This window comes from Galendromus occidentalis, unplaced genomic scaffold, assembly GCF_000255335.2.
Source record: "Galendromus occidentalis unplaced genomic scaffold, Mocc_1.1 scf7180000077530, whole genome shotgun sequence".
Lineage (NCBI taxonomy): Eukaryota > Metazoa > Arthropoda > Arachnida > Mesostigmata > Phytoseiidae > Galendromus > Galendromus occidentalis.
Window position 1 is genome coordinate 131,581 of NW_003805518.1, and position 22,739 is coordinate 154,319.

General features: G+C 51.5%; 1 protein-coding gene across 1 annotated transcript; it reads right to left on the reverse strand.

Annotated features, from left to right (window-relative positions):
- Window positions 1-10,944: 10,944 nt before the first annotated feature.
- LOC100899726 (homeobox protein notochord) lies at window positions 10,945-11,836 on the reverse strand. Its single transcript, XM_003748345.2, has 2 exons — window positions 11,467-11,836; window positions 10,945-11,315 (listed from the first exon to the last, which is right to left on the reverse strand). Exons 1-2 carry the CDS (start codon window positions 11,747-11,749, stop codon window positions 10,945-10,947), a joined length of 654 nt encoding a protein of 217 aa, XP_003748393.1. The 5' UTR covers window positions 11,750-11,836.
- Window positions 11,837-22,739: the final 10,903 nt, after the last annotated feature.

A 22,739-nucleotide genomic window follows, 5' to 3' on the forward strand; every position in this document is an offset into this window, starting at 1 on the left:
CTTCTCTCCAGCAATGAGCTGCTTGTATGCCGAGGCTACGTACTCGAACTCGTCGGTTCCTAATGAGACATTCTTTCAGTGCGGTCCAAGAGCATCCCTCGCGTGATTCGGATGTGGGGCATCGAGTGGAGGTTCTCGTCGCGAGGAGACAGTGAGGAGTCGATCGAATCTATGATACTCGTCGGAAGCGTACCCCATGAGTGTCTTCCATCTGGAACCTAATCTACGCATGTCCTAAATTCAAGATTGCGAAGATCGGCTCTTGTCGTGGGGGCACGGGGTGGAGAACGTTGAATCGAGAATACAGGAGGCTTCGTCGCCGAATATAGGAGCCTGTTACTTAGAGGTCGAAAGCATTGAATCCCGGGGGTGCGTTCAAGAATCTCTCCTCTAAATTGCTTCGGAGGCTCTGAAGTTCTGGACCCGAATTCTGCTGCATTCCTTCTTACTAAGCATCGATGGCAACTTGTCTCGGAGTCTCGATTCCGCAGCTTCCGGGGGAAGTCTCGTGGACAACGCCGCTGGGCTCACAATCAGACAGCAAGCACATTGATTCAATACATCCAAGTCGTCTGCCCTCGCGGGCAATCCGTCTCGTGAGACAGAGGGGTTGAGCTTCTCTTGAGAACCGGGTTTGTATCTTGATCATTGATTTTGAGATCGGGCTAATGTTGGATCAGCAAGTCTGGTTTGGATGTCCCAAATGGAGTCCATAACGAAAGTTAGCCACTCGATTCTCGAAAAGGTATCGCACCCACGGATCGGAGCCCGCTCCGGATCCAGTGTTTCGGGATCGTGACCTAATTAGGGTTCCTCTGCAGAAAACAAAGCAAGCGTCGGAGAGCGATCGACGAAGACGAATCAGCTCCGGTGTTCGGCGCTGTGATCTGCGGATTCTACTCGCATGTCGAGGCGTCGTAGCAGGACAGACAGGGACAGAGGGAGTTTTTTCCACGACCAATTCTAGCCGCTCCCATTCCTATCGGACGCTCGACGCTTCATACCATGAATCGCCCGAATGGAAAGTCTTCTGTTCAAGAAACTGAGCGTGAGAAGCTGCGAAGCTTCGACTGACAGAGAGTCTTTTGGGATTCGGTTGGATCCTTGGTGTTAGCCCTAATTTCTCGAAGCGGACTGGCCGTTCAACGAAGACCTCCATCAAGCATTCCTTGTTCTCATAACTACAACATTTACTAACCGCAGTAAGTGAAGTGGCTACTCTAGATGACCAGTGAGTTCTGCGTTTCGGAACCATTCGATCCACCACAGATTGACTTAGAAAGTCCCTCACCTGCTTTGCACTTCCAGCGATGAATTGACCTTCCCGTGAGTGCCGCGTGATCGCCATTTCTCTGTTCGAGACATCTCGTGCGGGTCTCAGAGGATCTCAGTCTTCAGATCGAAAGCTCAGACTCTCTTGGAGTTTCGAGTCCTATACCGCGCATGATGCGATCGATTACGCAGCAGAAAACCTGGGCGAGCGTCCTGGGGAGGCACCCGAAGACCCTTATGTATCGCGAATATCCAGTGCGAGTGTTCACGGAGTCTTAGTCGATATCGACTCTTGCTAAATGCTGTCGGAAGCTTCTTCAATCATCATTATGATCGTCCCGTGACTCGGAGCCAAAACGACCCGAAAGTCTCTTGTTCTCGCGGTCAGCACGAAAATTCAGAAAATGAAATCTGGGCTCCCAGGTCGGGGTCGAGCTTCGGAGAGGCATAAAACGAAGACCAAAGACAGGTCCCTCCGAGTCCGAAGAGCAAGTGTCTTCTGGGGGTTGACTGAGTGCTTTGCTAATCCCGAAAACGTTCGCTCGACCCATAAATACAACGATTATGCGCTAATAACGGCCCCCGAATAAGTTTTACAACTCGAACGTTTAAGGTAGCCGAAGGCAATTAGGAGAACTCCGAAACGTGCATCAGGACGGAGCTGTTAACAATCATTCTACGTATAATGGAGATGATGTTAGCGCAAATTTCTCCAGTCCGATGCCTGCCGATTCGGTGAGGCATTACGACGTTTTACAACAGTAGCTGAACGGACATTTCATGCCTATAATGTGGTTTTAATCGAGAAGCGGCCATAAATTACAGCTAGCCCGGCTAGCCTTAGGATCGCTTTCTTCTTATAACAGTTTTATAACTGACGCCATCAAACATCGCCACCCACTACTGGCCGGATTGGTACACAGACACACACACTCTCCAACGCAACGTCGTCGGCAGCCGGAAACGGCCTCAGAACACCGAGATTTCCGCGGATGGTATTTCCGAATGTGTTAAAGATCGAAGGTAGAGGCTGGGCAGGATCCTAGCCAGGGAGTCTTTGTCTGAGACTTGTTCGCACAAGACGCTCTTTTCCCCGCAGCCGAGAGGTGCGCGAATCGACTTCCGGTTCGAAGGAGCGTTCGATGCTCTTGGGGCAGCGGAGACTCGAGTCACTAACTAACGAGCCGCCAATTCTGAGCACAGGAAGTGAACGGACTTAGAAGAGGAGGAGAGACTAGATTTCGTAATCAAAAGAACGCGATTCGCAACAAACCTATGAGCTAGGCCGACATGGACAATTAGAAAGATTGCGTGGCCAGTTCAGCGGAACTCGAGCTTTGGCTCGGAAGCACTTGCTCAACCTCGACTTCCTCGTCCAGCTTTCCTAAATATCGATAGACTTCAGCATCGACGCGACGGATCGTCGTTGGAACCTCCGAGTCAGAGACCTCATCTCGGCGGGAATGATCGGACGTTCGGATCCATCTGGGTCCTTGTCGATTGAAAATCGGAATGTTACAGGAGGAATCCTTAATACTGCTGGTGCGTACTGTTAGGGAGGTGGATAGGAACCCATTCATGCATCAGCCCTGCTCGTGTCGGATCTCCAACGACCTCCGTTGGCATCAACTTTTTTCGCGATGACTTCCGTAGACGCAGGCTGTAGCGCAGACATGGGAATGCTATGGTCCCGCCCTTCCCTGGCTTTCGCTACCTCTACCCTCGAGAGGGCTCCTTTAAAGCTTCCAATATACTAGCAAAATAGACCGCTTTTGACGCAAGCTCATGAAATTCGAAGGGCACAGTGAGAAGACTCTGGACTTGCTCGCAATCGCCAATCGATCTCCTGAGTCTTTCGGTATGGCTCCTAGCCCTTGATGCCTACAGGGGATTATTCCCGGAGGAGTTCCATCGTGCCACCTTCCATTGTCATGATTCCAGCCTTCTCAGCTCCGATTGGGGAAAAAGAGGATGATCTCACGGAGCTGACCCGCATGAGAAGATTGGATCGGGGCTATAGCATCAAAGTTCCGGAGGCCAGCGTGCACAGGATCAGAAGCTGAGCAACTCGTTCATCCTTCACCCAGGGGGGGAATGCGTCCCGAAGCTGTTCCAAGTTCTCCTTTTTCGTCACCGAAAAGCGATCGAATCCCTATTCGAGAATCATCAATGGTTGAGAGAGCCCATCCTTTTCTACTATGCATCATGTGCCGAATCCTGAAGCTTTGACAGACTTCCTCCTGCTCGACTCTTCCTTCAGTGGGGAACTATCTAGAGTGGCAAATTGAGCAGCCCCGTTATCCGAGCACTTCGACCGAAATTCCAACTCAAGAGCCGGATGTCCTGAGGAGCGATGCAAACTCGATGTCTAGGAAGAATTCACGCATATTTCGTCGAGTTACAAGAGCGACCACAGCTTGACCGTCGACTGGATGGACTTTGCGGTTGCACTTCTAAGTGGACTTCTTAATTCTTGGTCTTAATTCTGTGACTGTGGCGAACGAGTGGTTTCAGCAGAAGTCAATGCATCAATTGAATCTGTGCTCTCTGAGAGAATGTTCCGAGCCCCAGTTACGGTATGTATCTCTCGGTCCATGCACTCGAGCTGCGAACACACGACAGCATCAATCGAAAAATTGAGCGATATCTTGCTGCTTGTTCTACGAACGCTCTCGATGTCCTGCGAACTCGCCTTCAGGGCAGCCTAAACGTTTGTCTGTTTGACGATGCGCTTTTGTCGGCCGCTCGGACGGACCGGCGGATTGACGGATGCTCGGAGGCTCTCGCTCAGTCTTTGCCGTCCCGACGCTGACCTGAACGCCTCCAGCGCCGGGAACCTAATTGTTCCGTTTAAGGGTAGCTTGATTGGGCCCTAACCTTAACTGGCATCGCCAAGACGAGCGACCTCGCTTTCAGATTGTATTTCACTGTTCTGCTGAAACCGCACTTAGAACGTGGCTAACCCGACACTCATAACAGGCATCAGAGGGAAGCTGTAGGCGAGACACTTCAACTTGATTCATGTCGTCCCAACTTCTATGTCTCTCCGGTGGCACCCTCCCGTCGTCCGTCGACGACGAGTGACTGTTTTCATTCGATCGCTCGCTGCGAATGGCTGACCCTCTACTTTGTCACGAGACTCGAGACCAATTTTTTCAGGAAGCAAGCTATATAGAGGGTGGAATCCCCCGTCTCATTAATGTCCCTCACCGTAGGTACGATGGAGTCTGTCGGATACGAAAAAACCGAATCGCTTCCGAGAGATCTTCGCTCAATCCGAATTCGAACTCGGAAATCGTGCAAAGCGTCGGCTGCACGACCCGGTCGAGCAGGAATATGTCTTCAAGACAGACGGATAGTGTTTCCTGAATAAGGCGCGTAGACCTCAATTTGATTAGTGGCCGGATCGTCAGACCCCACAGGCGTCAACAGATTTCTCGTCGACCACTTCGGACGCCGCAAAAGGTTGATTGTCTGACCTTTCTCAGAGTTGGCACTCGGGCTGGATTCAGAAATCGGGGTTCCGTTTAAAGCATGAAATTGGTCCCTAGATTGGCGTTTGATGCAAGCGCTCGGCTTCCTTCGCGCTGCCTTAGTGAGATTTCAATGAAGAAGTTGCTTGTTATCAATTGGAGCGAATCGCCTAATATCTTTTGAATGGTCCACTTCGGGAGAACTGTCGGAACTCTAAATGTCTCCGTTTACACTGTCTTCAATCAGATCGTCCGGTCGATTGTGAGATGCGTGCACTATGAGCACTCGTTCATCTCCCTCCAACGATTGCTGTTTCCAAAGGTCACGCCACTTCCTTCGCATGTTCCGTGGGGTAAATAATGTCCGGGCGCCTGTTGATGCCGACGCTCCTAGACGGACGTAGAAGCCCTCGAGCAGCACGGCTCACTGACGAGGTCGCCGAGGGATCAATCGAGACTGGCTGAGAGGACGAGATGAATATTCGCTCTTCGGAGAAGTACATGGTCTCGCGGAGCTTTCGAGAAACTCTGCTTTGCAGGCCATCGCGATAGACAATCGTACTTTGTGCCAATATGTTCCAACTGGGAGAGTCACTGTAGCAGCAAGCGAAGAAGCTGATTCCTCGGAGCTTAAGATCTTCCCGCTGCCTTCCGGTCTGCCGAAAGTGGAATCCTCTAGGACTTCCCCTTTCCGCAGGTCTCGATCCACGTCGGTTTGCGTGAAAGCCGGCAACGCACTAGTCGAGCCCATATCAGTTGATGATATCCATGGGCAGACACAGCTGCAGAATGTGATTCCACTGTGGTTTGATTTTGGTCGCTTGCTCGCTCGCAGGTCGCATGGTGGGCTGGTGGGTTGCCAACCGGGCTCATATCTGTCTTGTGTCAGGAGAACAAGTGAAATGCCATCCTCGCTCCGAACAATAAGAATTCCTCTTCAATGATTCATGGGTCAGAGGCTGCCGACCCTTCTCATGACTCTGAACGGAGCTAGGAAGAGGCAGGGCTCTCTCCGCTCCTTATGTTTTTATCCCCATTCCCCCAGGTCAACTCATGATCAACGTGTGATGGTCAACGAAAGGGAAGTCAAGTGGCATCCATCCGCTACGTGGACCCGTTCGGGGAGTTCCCTCCGGTATAGGATTATGTTTCGACTCGAAAATGCACAATCCGGTCTCGCATGCGCGGGACTGACAGCGCCCCTGCACAGGGGCGACGCGGAGGTGACGGAAAAGTCGCAGAATGTCCACTGGAATCCTTTTTCTACGAAGCTCCAGTGTCACGGACCACAAGGACCGGAGGCTTGTCCTTCTTCCCGCACGGGAGCGCCGCGCCGTGGCCAGGGTCGAGCACCGTAACGGACCGAGCTAAAGGCCGACGTGCATCAAAATGGCTGGCTCCGGCGATACAAAGCTTCGATTCAGCTTCGGTTAGAAGACGTCCTTCTCTTTCGGAGCAGTAAGAGAAGTTTCATCAATGCACCAATGAGTGTCCGTTCGGCGCAAACGTGCTAAATGGAAATGACAGGAGGAACCTCCCGAAATTTGGCAACAAGGTCGCCCACGAAGATCGTCCAACTTTCTCACAGTTTTTCGTTCTTCGAAGGTGGCTCTGTTGAAGCTCATTCGAGAGCATAGCTAGCATACCTGGTCTAACAAGTGGCGTATTGTACAGAAGTCAGATGGAACGCGTGAGAAACCGAGAGTACTGCGGGGGGTCGAGCGTCGACGTTGGAATCCCCACTCACCACTAGCGTCCAATTGCTTCCAAATTACTCTTCAGCTCGGTCTTTCGGAGTCGGTGAAGCGAGACCAGAGGACGCGGGAGTCGCGGAAAAATCGATGCGACAGCATGCGCGCTATGTGGAAACGTTTTGATCTATCTCCTAATAAGCACGAATGATTCTCTGTTCTGCCAGAGATAAAATGACCGGTGCCTGCTGTGACAACTCAACGCGCACCTCTCCCAGGCATTCTGCACCCTTCCATGCAGACTACTCAGCGGGCGCGTTTACAAGTTCTTCGAAAGAAGTGAGTTTCTGCGGCCGAGACTCCGGACCTCAACTCTAGCAGCGACTTGTGGGTGGTCACAATTCCATGATGACCGAGCGCTGGGAGACTCGCTCCCACGCCAAACTGGTGCTGTCAAGCTGGCAGGTCAGTCGCTAACCAGCCCATCAATTCGCCAGACATCTCGTCAGGGAGCGCGAAACCGGCACCCTATGCTCTCGGCTATGGCTGCTGCATTCGCTGGTGAGGACGGAATCATGAACAACGACGCCAGACGAATCACACCCCCTCAGAAATGGGCTCATGCCCTACCCTGTCCTCCGACTCAATCTCATAGACCGTTCATCAAAATGCATATCGGAGACTGAACCGCATTTCGGTAAATTCATCCTGATCCGTTTAGGTCCAAATATGAAGTTTTTACGTCGAAAACATGGACAACCCGAATTAATCACTAAGCACCTAGGAAGATTCCGCCCAAAGTTCCTTTGGGTCGGAGTCTGGAGATTGGAGACGGGAGATTAATTGCTCATGAATGTTTCTCCCTCTCCGCTTTGAGCCGGAGCCTTCTCACCTGAAACGCTCAGCCCCAGATGTTCCTACTCAGTGAGGGAAGGCTTGTTACGGGATGATTGTTACATTGAAACCGCGCGCCGTCATTTAAATTAGAACAACGCCGCCATCGACGGCGAATTTTCTCAGAGCTGTGATCCATCTCGAGGCCCGCTCTGAGAAAGAAGCCTTTCGTGGGAGACTTGTTGACAGTTGAAAAACCGCAGCAAAGCAAGAGTTGCATGGCGTTTGCTCAACAATCGGTTCATTCGTCGAAATGGGTGAGAAATCAAGTGTGGGATCGATCGGGGAGGTTTCAAATCCCGAGAAGCGCTCGGTTTGACTCATCGAGCGAGAAGGGTTAGATAACATTGATTCTCTTTTTAGGGCTAAATTGATGTTACGCCAGTTCCCAGACAGTGCTCTCCTTCGGCTCGATTCTGCTTCTCCCGCTCCGCGAAAACCCAGCGAAAGGATACGAGGGGATCTTCGGGGGCTGTAGCCGAAACAACCGCTGCCGGAGCCGGTTGCCCCGTCGGAGATAAATTTGCCGGCGTCGGCATCTCATGTTTTATGACCTCACCGTCGTAACCCTTGTGCACGTGTTTGATCAGATTCGGAGCAAAACTCTCTCTGGAAGGGTTCAGCCCCGTGCTGAGGTCTTCCCTGGGCATGCTAATGACGCGCTAATAATGTACATATACCTCATTCAGACAACTGTAAGTCACGCCAGTCTCGGGCCGAGTCGAGGCCCCCGTCGGCGTCCCTCAAAAGAATTCGTTCTTTCACGGAAAAATCTCGAGAAGACATCTCCGCAAACTCCGCGCTCATCAGGATCGTGTCAGCTTGGTACCGAGCAAGGGAGAATAATCTCAGCGACATCGAAAATGATTTTTTCTCCGGATTCTGTGCATTGAGATTTTTTTTCACGACGAATCGAGATGCTCTCAGCGAAGCCCCGGCTCGCCGCGAGCCTCTCGTCGAGATTCCCGTGCCTCCTGGCAGCCGGCAACGTATCGCTCGTGCTTGCGATAGGATGTTGCTCGTCGTTGTCGTCGTCGGTGAATCTATTACACGGTGGCTCGAGTTATGTCGCTTGATTGTCATGGGACGCAATGAAGATATGACCCGCTCCTCGAGCCCAACGATGTTATTTAATACGCCACAGGGAAGCTCGGGCCGGTACGAGGTCTGTGATTTGTCTCCGGGAGACTCTTTCGCTTCCGCCTCTGTTCGTCATAGCGATGTCATGGGAGGGGCTACATATTCTCCGGCGTATCCGAAAAGCTGAGGCTTCCCATATCTTCCTCGACCGACGGACACATGGTAAACATCGATCAGTATCGATGATACATCAAGAGGGGACGCGAACGAGTCACTCCGGATACATGCACGGGAAAACGTTCTGCTCAGAACAGGGAGAAACGCCTGGACGTTTGCATTTAATTATAACGAGCATGCTCCATCCAAGAGGAATAAAGTCTCCAACCGATATCTGTTGGCATGATGCCTCTTCCCCAGCCTAGAGTTCCTGAATTTCGTTCCACTAAACAACAGTCGCGAACAGCCAACATGTTGGACCGCTTCGTAGCGATAATAGAAGTCCGCTGATCGCCTCTGTCGACCCGCTGAATGAGACTTAATCCTCTGAGTGCGCCGGAGCCAGATTGGAGCTTCTAGGAGCAGCATCATCGGCTGAAATCAGCGGCTCGCAGCTCTTGATGCTCGTTTGCCCCCATGGTCTTCGCCTCTGTCGTCGCCGTCGTCGTTGTTGTGGACGGCATTGACGGTGATAATGATCTCGATGATGACGGCGACTTGGATTATCATCGTTAGAGGGATAATTGGAGGAACTGCGGAGGTCGGGCTGCTCGCCGATCGCCAAGGCGGATCTCCTTCCGGAACGCATCCGCTACCGCTCGGACCTGGGGCATCCGATCCGATTTCCGGTTCCAATAGCCTCGTAGATCCGACATGCATTCAGCTTCCGGCTCACGCAAGCCCAAGCGAGCCTAACTGGCCCATACGAGCTTGCAGAACGCCACCCGTCTCCGAACCGAACGAATCGGATATCTCCGGTGACAAGCTCGCCGTGGTGGTCGAGAGCCGAGCGCACGACCCCATGAATTCTCTGCGGATGAATCGTTCGCGGCGGTCGGACGTTCTTCTCCGTCTCCCAGTCGAGTGTCGCTCGGGGAAGAGCGGAGTAATAATTGAATCCATCGGCTCTCATCGGAAACGATTAATGGTTTATATGTTGGCCTGGTACGCGTTCCAAATTCGCTCCCGAAGTCGAAATACGTTCTCGAACTACTTCACTAGAGCCTCGATTCCCTTCAAGACGAAGCGTACGGATTCTTGTGAATGATTCTCAGTCGAGGTTCAAGGGTCAATATGGAGCGCGGAATATACGTTCATTATTTTGAGCGGCTATCGTTTCTCGAGTATTCATTCGAGCGATGCATCCGAGAGTCTCTGACTTCCATGGCGAATCGAGGTACAGCCCCTCCGCGGTGCCTCAGGAACTCCTCGACTTCTGCTGCATCCGAGTCTCAAGAATCGACGGTGATTCTTGTGCTTGAAAAGAACCGTTAGTTTTCTAATAAAGGGAATGCACCCCGGACGTCGACTCCAGAGCCCTCCATAATCGCGTTCTCATGAGCTATTCAAGTCGATCGAGTTCCATCGGTGAGCCCCATCCTTGGATCTCGGAACAAAGCTCAAACAACTCCGCCACCTCATGAGGACGCGATTATCGAGGGCTTCGAAGTCAACGCCGGGAGTGCTCGTCGATCGGGATATCTACAACATATCTCCTTCGGAGAGAATTCAGTGATTCAGGAAAGAGTTCAGCCAACAACTCCGACCATTCGCATAGTTTTGCTTATCTTGCTCACTGCGATGGAGCATGGGACCCGGTCAAGTCTCCTGCCCCAATTTGCTGGAGGGTCGATTGGCCCTCGTCGATGTATAGAGCGAAAACGGACGGAATTGGAGTGTACCCTCTGGATCCGAACTTGAGGACGAAACTCTTCTACAGATACGCGGGGCCGAGTTTTCCCACCGCTCAGCATTCATAACAAAGACCTCAGGTCTGAGGCGAGGAAGGAGATGGAATTTTCATTCGTAAATTATTATCAAGTTTTATTCCTTTCTCCCGCTTTTGATTCTTCATTACATAACTTCTGTCTCCATTAGTTGGCAACGTCTCAGACAATAATTTGTGTTTTTTCGCGAAAACGTCGTCAACTTCAATCCGCTCCTCTATATACAGTTTTTGTACAGACAGTGCACGTTGGAAGCGCTGCATCGGTAGCGAATCGGTCGCCCTAACAACTCTCCCTTCAACAAGTTCTCTATACAGATGACTAGGCGCTCCTCGAAAGTTACGAGCCGCGGGGTCTTCTTCCGTGCGGAGCTCGTCCTCGCAATTCCTCCAGCCGTCGGGCCCTAGGAAGATGAGGTCTCGATGTGGTCAATCACGACGATGTGCAACCTCGGAGTTCTTGGTCGGTAGCTCAGCTATTCCGGATCGGTCGCTGAGCGAATCGTTTGCACTTATATCTCTGTTGCGAGCCTTTCTCGAGAGCAGGTTCGGCCTTCTCTCACTGACTTTCGTACAGCTCCAAGCCTCCAACTTAGGCATCGCTGTAATCGAATTCCTTCTCCCTGCAGTCGCTGCCTCGCTCGTCGGACATCTCAGCGAGATCTTCGGAGTCCGAGTTTTTCCTCATGCCAAGCACTCGATGGTTGTTCTCGCGTTCCGTTTTTCGGAGCTTGATTCTTCGGTTTTGGAACCAAACCTTGACCTGAGATTGCGTCAGACCCAGCGAATGCGCGAGAGCTTCCCGGTCGGGTCCCACCATGTACGGCTGTCGCACGAACACGGCTTCCAATTTGTCGAGCTGGTCCGGAGTGAATATCGTTCGGTTTCTCTTGGCTTTGGTCCCGCCGATGTCGGACGCTTTTCTCTTCAGGGGGTTGCCTTGAGGTGGTGGAGTAATGGAATCTGCAACAACGAACAAGATTGATCACGTTAATACCTCACTCCTTGCTCTCTACTCAGTCCTCGACCGGTTCCACCGAGGGCGTCGTCGTGTTCGACGGTCGGCCGCGAGCGAACGAAGCAATAACGCAATCGGGGTGGAAAAGGAACGCACCTTTGCAGATTGTTGGGGTCGGTAGAGTTTGTCTGTTCACTGGCTTTTCATTGTAGTGAGGGCTGAGGCCGAGGATGGCTTCGATCGTGAAGCTGGTTTTCCTCGCTGGGCACGGGGATCTCACTCGCGGAGAAGGTATGCCGCCAGATGAGCAAGACGGGGAAGATGGGGAGAAATGGAACACACGGTCCGTGCCATAAGGCGAACGCGGCGTCAACGGCTCCACGTTAGGGAGGTTCAACTGGAACACCGAGGCGGCGCTGATGAGGTTGGAGTAAAGCATTATTATCCTGGTTGCTCGTTTAGCTGTGGAATTAGAAGGACTACTGCTTCTTCGGTATCACACACGGCACAAGTGCTCGGAGCGCTCTGAAAACAAACTGACTCAGACCGTGGTCCTATAAAGGCGTCCGGCCTCTCCCAAGCACCGCCCTCGACCCAGAGGACCAATGCGGATCCAGGCCCGTCTCCTCTCGGAGCTTCGCTTCTCCTTCCTCTGTCAGCCCTCTCTGGGCGATCCGAACTCTGTCTCTTCGCATTTCTCTCTTTTGAGAGAACGACGACGATGGGAAATAACGCTGCCCTAGTAATTGGAATATCGTTGTAGAAGAACTGACGAGCCCTCCCCTGTGCCACCACCCAGAATGGACCCGCCCCCAGGCTTCGTTTAACGGAGGAACGTACAGGCTCTTCGAGGGAATGGCCTCATGCTCGGTTGATACTCGTTGCACTCACTTGGTATTAAGCTGCGTATACGGAGCAGAGCTCCCCAATTGAGTGTTAATTGGCTCACCAGCATAGGAAATGTAATAGGTGATTATACCGATGTCGAGAGTCGCGATTTGCGACGATCGTCGAATGGAAACCTCGATTCATCTGACCAATTGTAAAAATATAATCGGAATGCACAACCCATCACGAACTCAGAAACTCAGCTGTATGATCACGCATTGAGCCGCATTATGAGCGGCAAAGATGACAGAATGGAGACTCAAAGTGCAAGGCTGGATAGGGAGCCCTTCGAGTAACTCCGGGCGGAAGAAAAAGCTCCGACCGAAAGATGGGCTGGAGTCTTTCTGATGGAAAGCTTCGCAATCTTTTCGGGCCGAGAACAAGCATTGTGGTGTGGAGGGAGCTCTCGGGGAACATACTCGAGAATGGGATTAAGCACAGATGGTTTTCATAGCGCGGGGCTCAATATCAGCAGGCGTGCGAAGTGGCTGTCATTTGCTGAGCTTGACGACCGGCCTACTCCGAACTGAATAAACAGAGGATATTTTCACAGTGCAGTTTTGACACAAATCGCTCACTTGATGTGAGGACCGCACACGATTAGCGTAAATGATCCAATGAAGGCTTCGATGGGCTTCCAAACTCTCCTCTGCTCCGGAGATATAGAGAGGAGAAAGAATCACTTTCCGCGCCTTCAACCCTGCGTGTCTTGAGTTGCCCTTCGGATGATCTGATTCGTTCTTCACGGATTGCGAGTGACCTCGGTCTTCGTCCCTTGCGTATTTGTCTCGCTCCGACGTCACTCGTCCGGATGCGATGCTCGGCGTTGCATCCCATCGCCCGGGGAACACCGACACAAGCCGCTCCTATCGATTCGACCGAAGATCGAAGTTTACTAGAAGCGACAGCAAGGAGTATATCTCGAAATTCGTGCTAGAAACCTTCCTGTCTGCCTCCTCTCCGTCCCGCCAGCCATGTGCCAGATCATGAAGGTCTGTGAATGATCGCGATCCGGGCTTCCCTGTCTCCCGTCGCACTGTAATGAGAATTTAATAATCATTCCCCTCTCATAAGATAGATGATCGGATGAAGTGTCCGTGATTCACAGCGCACATGCATGGATACAGATACCCATGGTACGAGTCCTCAGTCGTAGCGTAACCGAAGAATCGCAAACAAGTTTGGAGCCCTCATTCACAAAGACGCCGACTGCCGCACACATCAATGGATCCGAATGATTCTGTCTCCGATGGCGGTATTGGGTAAACGTCTTCAGACGCTTCACGAGGGCTCTGCTATCTCGTATCCGCTCTGAAACTCACAGACCTCATAGCCCACTCATCGCTCCGGATGTTCCTTTTATGGCAGGGGCTTTGAGGTAATCGGCAGCCTCATTGAATAGTGGTCAGAATGAATTTGTACCAGCGCATCCAGGCCCTGATACACTCGCAACCCGTCTGCGAACTATTATTATCTTTTTGGCGAAGTCAATCGAAGTAAAGGGGAGACCGCTCTGAACCTTTCTCGGCGAAGTTTGTAGATGGTACATGAAACGAGAAAGCATTCTGGCATGGATATCATTCTGCGGAGATCAGATAAGTACCACAATATTGCATTGCATCTCTGACGCGGCATGGTCGAGCTGTCCGAGTATCACCCAGATGGGAGAGCGGAATTTTTCGCCGCCTTGCGCCAGAGGAGTTGCCAATTTGATAGAGAAAAAGCCGGCGGTTGACTCTTTGAAAATGTGTTTCTACCGAGGAGAGGTTCCTCTCGCTTCTGTTGGTAATTAAGAAGCAATCGGGAAAATTTTACGAGACACAAACTGAGCAACTACTCTCGGACGACGTTTAAAAATCTGTTAGGCTACTTTTACGGCACCGATTGTAATTATTTGAGAACCTGAGCCGAAATAGGAGCTTCGGGTCATATAGGGCTCCTCGAGAAGCGGTATTCCTCAAATGGAGGCACTAAAAATCGAGGTAGACAAAGCATTAGCTAGTAATTTCCTTAATGTCAACACAACGTCGTCCCTTTCCGAAGCTACAAACCGTTATTCGGCGGCAAGCCCAGGAGAGCCCTGCTCCATGCCACTCTGGACCACTCCCGGCAATCCTTCGGTCTCCTCATTGCTTCTTCAAATCGACGTCCACCTCTCAAGGCGGGGAATATGGGGTCAGAAGCCGACTAGTCAGTGGCCTCATTTCAAGACAGGCCTTACGACAAACTTACGACAAACACACAGCATAACGCATAATGGAAAGACGAACCTTCGATATTCCGAGCCTTCGAATCGTTGTGCCGAGGACCTGAATTGTTGGTCTCCTCTTTGAATCTCAGCAAAAAATACGATTGCCGAGTTAACATTTCGGGTAACTTGATCGCTTTCCCCAAGAGATGGAACGAAAAATTCATCGGATCTAAAGATTTAGAGTATCTCGTGACCTGAATCAATCGCGATGACAACAATCGGGAACTGCCATGATTGAGCGACTCGGCAGCACGGTAGAAGCCCTGCAGACGGAGTCAGATTCGAGCGTCGCGCGACAGTATCTACGCCCCAATATCTGTCGAGCGCTCTGAATCCGAAGATTGGAGCTTCATCTTTACATCTTCGTGCTTGAGACAATGTATTATAGTTGATATGAACACGGTTTTCACGTACTATCACGTGCCAAGATCAAGGCCTTCACCTTCCCATTCATCGAAAGGTAAACGCCGAAAAAGACTGACTGGAAGGACCATCTGACATATTGGACCGTTTTCCCCGCGGACCGATCAGCAGTCTATAGTCTATAGCAGCGGTTCCCAACCTGGGAGCCGCGGGACTTTTCTGGGGGAGCCGCCGAACCTGGGACGAATTTCTGGTGTAGGTCCGGGCCGTCAGGGTTTGTCAATTCCAAGGGAAGGTCCCGAAACGGATCGACTTCATCTGCCACGGTTGTGTTCCCGCCATTCGGTTCAAACCTATTCCGCCCAACTCTATCGAGAAGTGAACGAAGCTAAAATAAAATCTCACTCGCTTTCACACCACCGCACGGAGCACCTTTTGTTTCCTTGTGTCTTCCCCGCAGAGAAGACTTCATACACCACTAAGCTTTTTCCCGTGAGCTTCGAGAAGCTCAACTCTTCTCTTCCATCGAGAGAGATTGGACTCATTTGTTAGAGAGCTCTGGTATGCCCGCGAGGCTACCTTCTCCAGCCAGGAGCTGCTTGTCTCCGGAGATTCCCATTCAGTCTCTTTAACGGGAAATTGACGGGAGGGAGGCGCAACATTTGTGAACAATATATGTACATGCAAGTTATGAGTGAGTTGAGTTGCGAATGGTCCTTTTAGGGGAAAAAGAAGGGAGAGTAGGTAGGAGCCGCGGGAGCCGCGTGGGCACTGGGTATCCTGGGAGCCGTGGGGGAATTCTGGGTTCGCTAGGGAGCCGCGGAGCCAAAAAGGTTGGGAACCGCTGGTCTATAGTATACTTGGAGCGTCATTGGACCACCTGAGTTATCGGACCGAATTTCAACGGCACCGCGCATGGCCCGCTTAGACAGCTCTCACTGTACGTAGGATGTAGCGCGATGCTAACATAGCCGTCACGTCTCCGGGCGTTTTGCCTCGATGTCTCTTCCATTAGTTATCATCCTTCTTCCGCATAGATCTTCCGCAGAGGACCTTGCCTTGCCTATCTCATTCTGGAAACATTCCCGTAGGGCATCATTTCGTTCATATAAGAGCGCATGTGCCTTGGGGGTCTCTCTGTAGATAGCATTTAATCGATCATCACATCACCATGAATCTCCTGAATAGCATCTATTGGACCTATGCTAGCATCTATTCGATCATGAAGAATCGAAAAATCGAAATAATCGGAGTATTTGGTATCTACTGGAATGTAGAATCATGGGTCCTTCCTTGTCACATTCATCATGTCATGAAACCAACACTGATCAGATGCCTCTCAAACTCTTCCGGACAATTCTCGAGAAGGTCCGCAAACCACACGATCGGCTCACGGTTCAAGCTCTCGAAGATCTGGTCTGAGCTGCTTAGTCAGACCGGAGTAAGTTTCCAATTACGTCTCATCGTTCCGAAGTTTTCCATCGAGGGTCCCGACGACGAGCTGGTTTCGATCCGAGTCGGACGACGCGGCTTGCCTGTGTCAGGTTTCTCGAAAAAGCATGCAATTCGACTCCCAATTAGAAATTAGAAAGCGGTTCGAACTCGAGAACTCCGAATTGGGTGCTAAAGAGTTCAGTTCCACTGAAGCATTCTGAACCCTGTCATCGCTTCCCCCGAAAAACAAGCTCCCGAATCATCGCCCTTGCTCATCGTTGTCCACCTCGGCCGAGTAGGGGAACGCGACACCATGTCCAAGCGTCTCATGCATCGAAAATCGACGGGACCACCACTGGCGACATTGCGAGCTCGGGGTCGGAGCTCCGGAATCAGAATCCTGGTTCGGAATGGACTAATATAATTCATCCCATAAAGCTGATAAAATGTGAAATCAGTGCAAGAGATCCGCAAATGTGTCGATCTCCGCGAGCGATGGAGACGGTTTGCTTCGCAGAGCACTTTTCTCCCCGTCGTACACAGCTCAGCTCGAGCGAGTCGCGGTCATCGTCGGAACCGTGCGGCTCACGGGAGCCTTTCCTATGGGGCGGCTCAGACAGCGAAGAGCGAGAGAAAAAACAGGTCAATTTCCGGGAATGAAGCGAAGAAAAAATAAGCAAAAAAGGGTTTGATCTGTTCAAACAGAAGCGTTTATTGAGTCGGCATCTGACGCCGACCGTTCCGACGTCACAGACCGCGACTACTGCTCGAGCCTGCTGTCCACTGAGAGGACGGTCTCATTAGAAATTTTCTTAAGCCTTTTCACAGAAGAGAGCAAAAAACATATTGTGCATGATTTACGACCAGACGGTGGGCGAGCGGTGCTCAGTCGGACGCTCCTGGTCGTCTGGTCAACGTTTTTTTCTCTTAACCAAATGTTTCATTCGAAATCAACCACAACCACAAAAAAATCAGTAGCGAGTCGCTCATAAATTCGCTAGTTGTTAGCGAGATCAGAGCGGGTGACGGCGGCGAATCGCTAAGTCGGTGGGTCGTTCGGCCAATACAGCTACCGATCGGCATTCCCTATCGTTCTGGGTGTCCGTCCGTAGCTTCCTTTCAGGGTACCGCTCTTCGCACCTGATTTCTCGAGGACTAGGGGCCCAGAGCCAACATCTTCATGTTTCGGAGCAATTTGAACTCATGATCATGAGCAGGCTATTATCACCGCGAGACGCTACCGGAGTCGAGCATTCATCGATCGCTTCGGGGCGGATTAGTTTCCTATTGGATTCGCGAGGATGTCATGAAGCAGACTTCTGTTTGATTGAAAAAATACTTCAGAGCGACTCGCTTGTTAACGAAAGAGCCCGCCTCGGAGGAGGGTGGTGTTGCCTTTCTCGAATGACATTGGAGGCTGGGCGTCAAATCAAGATTGTCTCCAGCCTAGGGGAACTAGAGATCGTGTTTGGGGTCCTTTCCATACCTTCGTAATCTTGCGCCGCTCGATTGAGCGCCGGAGCGAGCTCGACCTGCAGAGAATCAGCCGTAGTAGCGCTCTCTGCCTCGATCGCGGCATTCTCTTGAGTATCGCACCAGTAACAAAGACGAGGAATCAGAGAGCTCCGAGAAGCGAAAATCTTCAACTCTTCAGTTTTTACTGCTGGTCGACGAAGGAATGCGAGAGAACAGAGAAAAAATGCTTCCTGGAAGTTTCGCCCGCAACTTAGCTCGGTTCGATCGAAGTTTCATGCGGATTTACGACAAGCGTTCGACACTGAAATTTGATATGCTAAACGATCAATTATTGAGCGATCCACCAAGTCGAACAAATTTTGACAGATTACTTGACATCACCAGGAAACACTCCGTCAATCAAACTCAATGGTGGGGTGGCGGGGGCAACCTACGCCTTCGTGCGAGGTCTCTTAGCTGACCGGGCGAATCTTCGGGGACACTGTGGATGAATGGCTCAGACAGGCCCGAAAGACACGGATAACGCTATGGCTCCTTGAGCACCCGGGATCGTCAGAAGCGAGAGATTCAATTCCGAATCATCATAAGGAGCTCTGACTCCTGGCCGATGGGTGGAGTTCCTGTATTTCGGACATTTCGGCTTCCCGACTTTTGAATGCGGGTAGATCTGATTGCAGTATACATTTTGCTGCTACGGCTTCGCCTTCGCCGGACACGAGGATAATATCTGAGAGCGTCTATTATTTCACTGGAGTTCAGCGTGCTTCGCGATTGAGTAAGTGCCTTGACCCTCGAACCTCACGAGGATGATGCTACGCGAGATGCACGCTTGATTGTTCTGAGAACCTCGGTCTTGTTAGCGTGTTCTCATTTCATGAGCTCTCACGTGACCTGAGCTCGGTTTCTCCTTCCCATTGCTCCACAGAGATCGTGAAGAGGTCCTCGCTGCCTTGCTTCGTGGGCTGGTGCTACGCATGTAAGGAGGTCGTGAGAAGATGAGAATAACATTTCCCGATGGTAGATCACTCCGAAGGATAGCTCGTGGGTCGAATCATGACTACAGATATTTCCAGGTCTCTATTTCGGAACTTTGTCGAGTTCAAATCACTATTCCCGGGATCGATTGCTGATCCGATTTCGGCCCAATCTCAATCATTATCTTTTCCCCGTGAATCATCGATGGGCACCCTGCGATTTCATGGTATTCAGCTGGATGGAGTCAAGAACAATTTGCGATCGGGGCTTCCACTCGGTCCGATCATGCAATCACGATTCGGACTGTCTCATTCGACCGTGCAGCCATCCAAGCTTGCCACCAAGTACCTAATCTATTGCTACGAGGGCCCGCGAAATCCCGACTGCAAGACCGCACCCCCAAGATTTTCGGGTTGATACTCTTCGTCACCGCGAATATACCAGTGGGGAAATATCCAGTCTTGGCGTGCGCGAGCGTCTTCCATGGGCACCGGTCGGTGTCTTGTCTGCTCGCATTTCAAGCACGTAATTGTCAGCCGGCCTTCGTTTCTTAGCCATTGACGCAAATCGAATCGACTCCCCTCGTTGATCGTGCGTATTCGGGAACTTGCAGTTACTTCAGGCGACATCCGATCAGCGCCAAAATCTTGTCGCCATTGTGGTTCGGCCTTATGCTTGTTTTCGAAAGCCGAGCTGGAAGGCGACCGATCTACCCCGCCCCCCCCCTCCCTAAGAGGCCGACTGCCGCACCAATGGATGACTGTGAGGAGAAGAAAGGAGAAGAAAGAAGGCTTGTATAGAAACGGCTGTCGACGCTTCGAATGAGCTATCTCCTCGACGAGATGAAAGACTTGATCATATCGCGAGCCGGGTGTTCGAGACTGCTCATGCGTTTCCCTCGCTATACGGAGATACCGGAGTTGCGGTTCGGACTGCGAGAGGAGTTCATCTTCCTCGATCCTACTTGAAGGGGTCCATCTTGGACCGGCGCATCCGAAAAATTACTTCCGGGAGAATCTCGCATATGATCGGCAACGTCTAACGCCATGGAAACGTGCTTGACGGAGCAGTGGAAGTCGGGGAGGAAGTACACGTGGCAACCGTATTTCCTAGTCCTAGGGACATGAGACATGAGAGCCATGACAGTCCGGGACCGCCACCGGCTCTCCTCGCTGCGTTCCATTCTCTGCGTGAGAATGCCGATATCTTGATAAGATTCTGTGAAGTACCGTTTTAAGCATTCCTATCAAGGGCTCACGGTAGATATAGGGTCGAATCAATGGACTTTGGCAGGATCTCGCTGTAGGCCTTCATCATCATGGTCGGAATGGCTCTGGCCAAAGACAGAGGCTTAATTTGGATTCGATAAACGAAATCTTCTTCCTCGCTCGTCGACGACGCTTTACTAGAGTTGTAATGATTGGATACATTTCGCAGTGTCAAATATGTTCATGGTATGGAGCTTCTTGGGATTAATGATAACATTTGTCAGATCGGTTTTGAAATGAAAGAGTAGGATCCTGCAAACTTCACCATGTTTCCGAGTCTGGGCACGTCACGCTCGCGCAACACAGTTTTACCGTAGCGGCTGCGGCTGTAGATCCGATGAAGCTCTTTGACGCTAGGGTCGTACCGGCCATGCCGGCCGATTGGGCGGCGGAGAACGCAGTACCAGCGACTGCGGTGGACTGCCACCATGCAGCTATGGTTCCTGCTACCGGGCCGATAGCACTGAAGCCTGCAGCTGCCAGAGCGAAAGGAGCCGCGGCTACGGAGAGCACTCCGGCGGTTCCGACCATTGCCAAGCAAGCCGGCTCCTGTAGTAGTTCTCCAACCGATGGTTCTGGACAGCAAGCGCTCTCGAGGTCCCCATACACCAGGGGCAGAAGCAGGAGGAACGCGATATGGAGTTTCATTCTCTGGAATTAAGCAAGAAACATCCCATTGGCAACTAGTATATTAGATCGGACTGGGGAGTCAAACGCTTGGCGGGAAAAACGCCCGGGCTAAAATCTGGCTGATTTTGAGTGCCACTGCTTCCGTGATCGATCGCTCCGATGAAGCGATGATGCGCAGGGACAACTCTTAGCGTGCGAGCGCGGGGAGCTCGAGTCCCGAACGTTCTCACCATCCCTACTTCCCGAAAGGAAATTTCCTGGAGCGGGCCCTATGGAATCGAGGGCATACTTACCGACCACAATGGACTCAAAGAACCTTGGCTCCTGATAGACTCTTCGCGTCGTAGGAACTTGCGAGCTTACGTGGCCTCAGCCAACCAGTCAGCGCAGCTCGCGTCGATGGAAATGATGTATTTAAGAGATCTCGACGTCCTGATAACTCCAGAGAGCGGGCGGTCTTCTATTTGTCTCCAAACGTTCGCAGATCGAAGAGTGCTGCACTGCCCTCGCCAGTCCAAGCAAAGATCATTCTGAGATTGTCAGCTGCTGTCACCGAACAACTTGTTCGCCCTCCGGCATTCTCCTGAATTCTACGAGACGAGGGTACTCTGGTACTCTGGGATCTGAGACGATGTCGTCGGTGAGTCCTTCTCTAGGGAGATCCTCGAATAATTTTGCTCTTCTTGCGTACCTCGCTCGAGGGAAGAAACGCATTGCTGCGTGTGGGCGGTGACTCGCAGCTATGAGATATGAGAAGTGATCATCTTGAAGACCGGCAGATTAGAGTCGGTTCTCGCATATCCTCGCGCCTCATCCGATGTTAGCGACAACAGAGATGGGGAATCGTACCGGAAACTGGCGACGATATCCGGGAAATAGACGCCGCGCCGGTTCGATCGCTCGTCCTTTTCGAAATTCGCGGTTGCTCGTCGGTCCATGCACCTTAAGAGCTCTCCAGAGTATGCATATAGAACTGTCCCGATGGGAGGGGAGGACTTCATTATTCCTGACGCGTGATCGCTGTCTCAAAGAGCGGGGATTGTGAATCTTCATATCCGGCACAATATATTCTCCCGGAGCAAGCTCGATTGCGAACTTGACCAGAGGCTACGATCTGAATGTGCGGCGGGTACGAATATAACGTGATTGCTGACCGTATATCCATACTCTCCGGACCCCGGTGACCCATTGAGTGAGCCATTAGTCAAATCCAGGAGTTTCGACGGACAGCCAGAGTGATGCGCGGAGCGAATGCGTCCATCCATCCAATTCATGTTTTCAACAATGACCGCCGGCGCGGGAAACTCACTCGACATCAGATGTTCTTCTGTCTCTCACTTGTGGCAGAGCTTCGAGTGATTTCTGGGGCTTAATCTCGAGAGCTAAAGTTATGTCTCTGAATGTGAATCTTGAGCTCTGTGTGCCACCGGAAGGAACAACGCTGGAAACTCTCTTGGGGCAGATATTCGTGTTAATCAACAGGGAACGCGCCTCTGTGCAGAGGTGTGATAAGTGCGAAAATCTGAAGGAAGCCCATCGTAAATACAAATCGCTCACTCAGCGTAAAATCGAGGCGCTCGAAGCCCAGCTGCAAGAAGCCAAAACCCGACTGTCCCAAAACGAACCGACTGAAGTGCTGGTTGAGGATTCGGTGCTCCTCGAAACACCTACCAAGGGAAGCGAACGCATCGAAGAAGTTCCCGAAACCCAGTGTAGTCCCTGTGGGAAACCTAAAGCAAGCGAACAGGAGCCTGACTCTAAGCTCTGGTCCAAACTCCCTACTTGTTCGAGACCTCGTCTGAAGAGAGATTCCACTTGGATAACGAGTCAATCACAAACGAGGAAAGAGAAGCCGTCGACCGCGATACGAGCTCCGAAAACGACAGAGTGCGTCGAGTGCGAGAAGTTCTTCGAGAATTTAGATCCTGGACTCTCGCGAGATCTCAAAAAATGTTCCAAACACCGGCAACGACCTAATCAACCCGCAGTGCCTCCCGACATGTGGCGGACGAGCCTACAGGATACACCGGAACTGAAAGCGCAGGGTCTTCAAGACGAGACATTACCTTGCAATCTTAAAATCAGATCTATACCGAAACGGAAACTACTGTGATAGCTAGGTGGGAGTAGGCTCGACTCGAGTT

Bases quoted from the DNA above. Each gene is read 5' to 3' on its own strand.
- LOC100899726 (XM_003748345.2), bottom strand. From the start codon at position 11,749: ATGCTTTACTCCAACCTCATCAGCGCCGCCTCGGTGTTCCAGTTGAAC. The intron at 11,316-11,466 runs GTGCGTTCCTTT...TCGTTGTTGCAG, and splicing joins GACCCCAACAATCTGCAAAG to ATTCCATTACTCCACCACCT.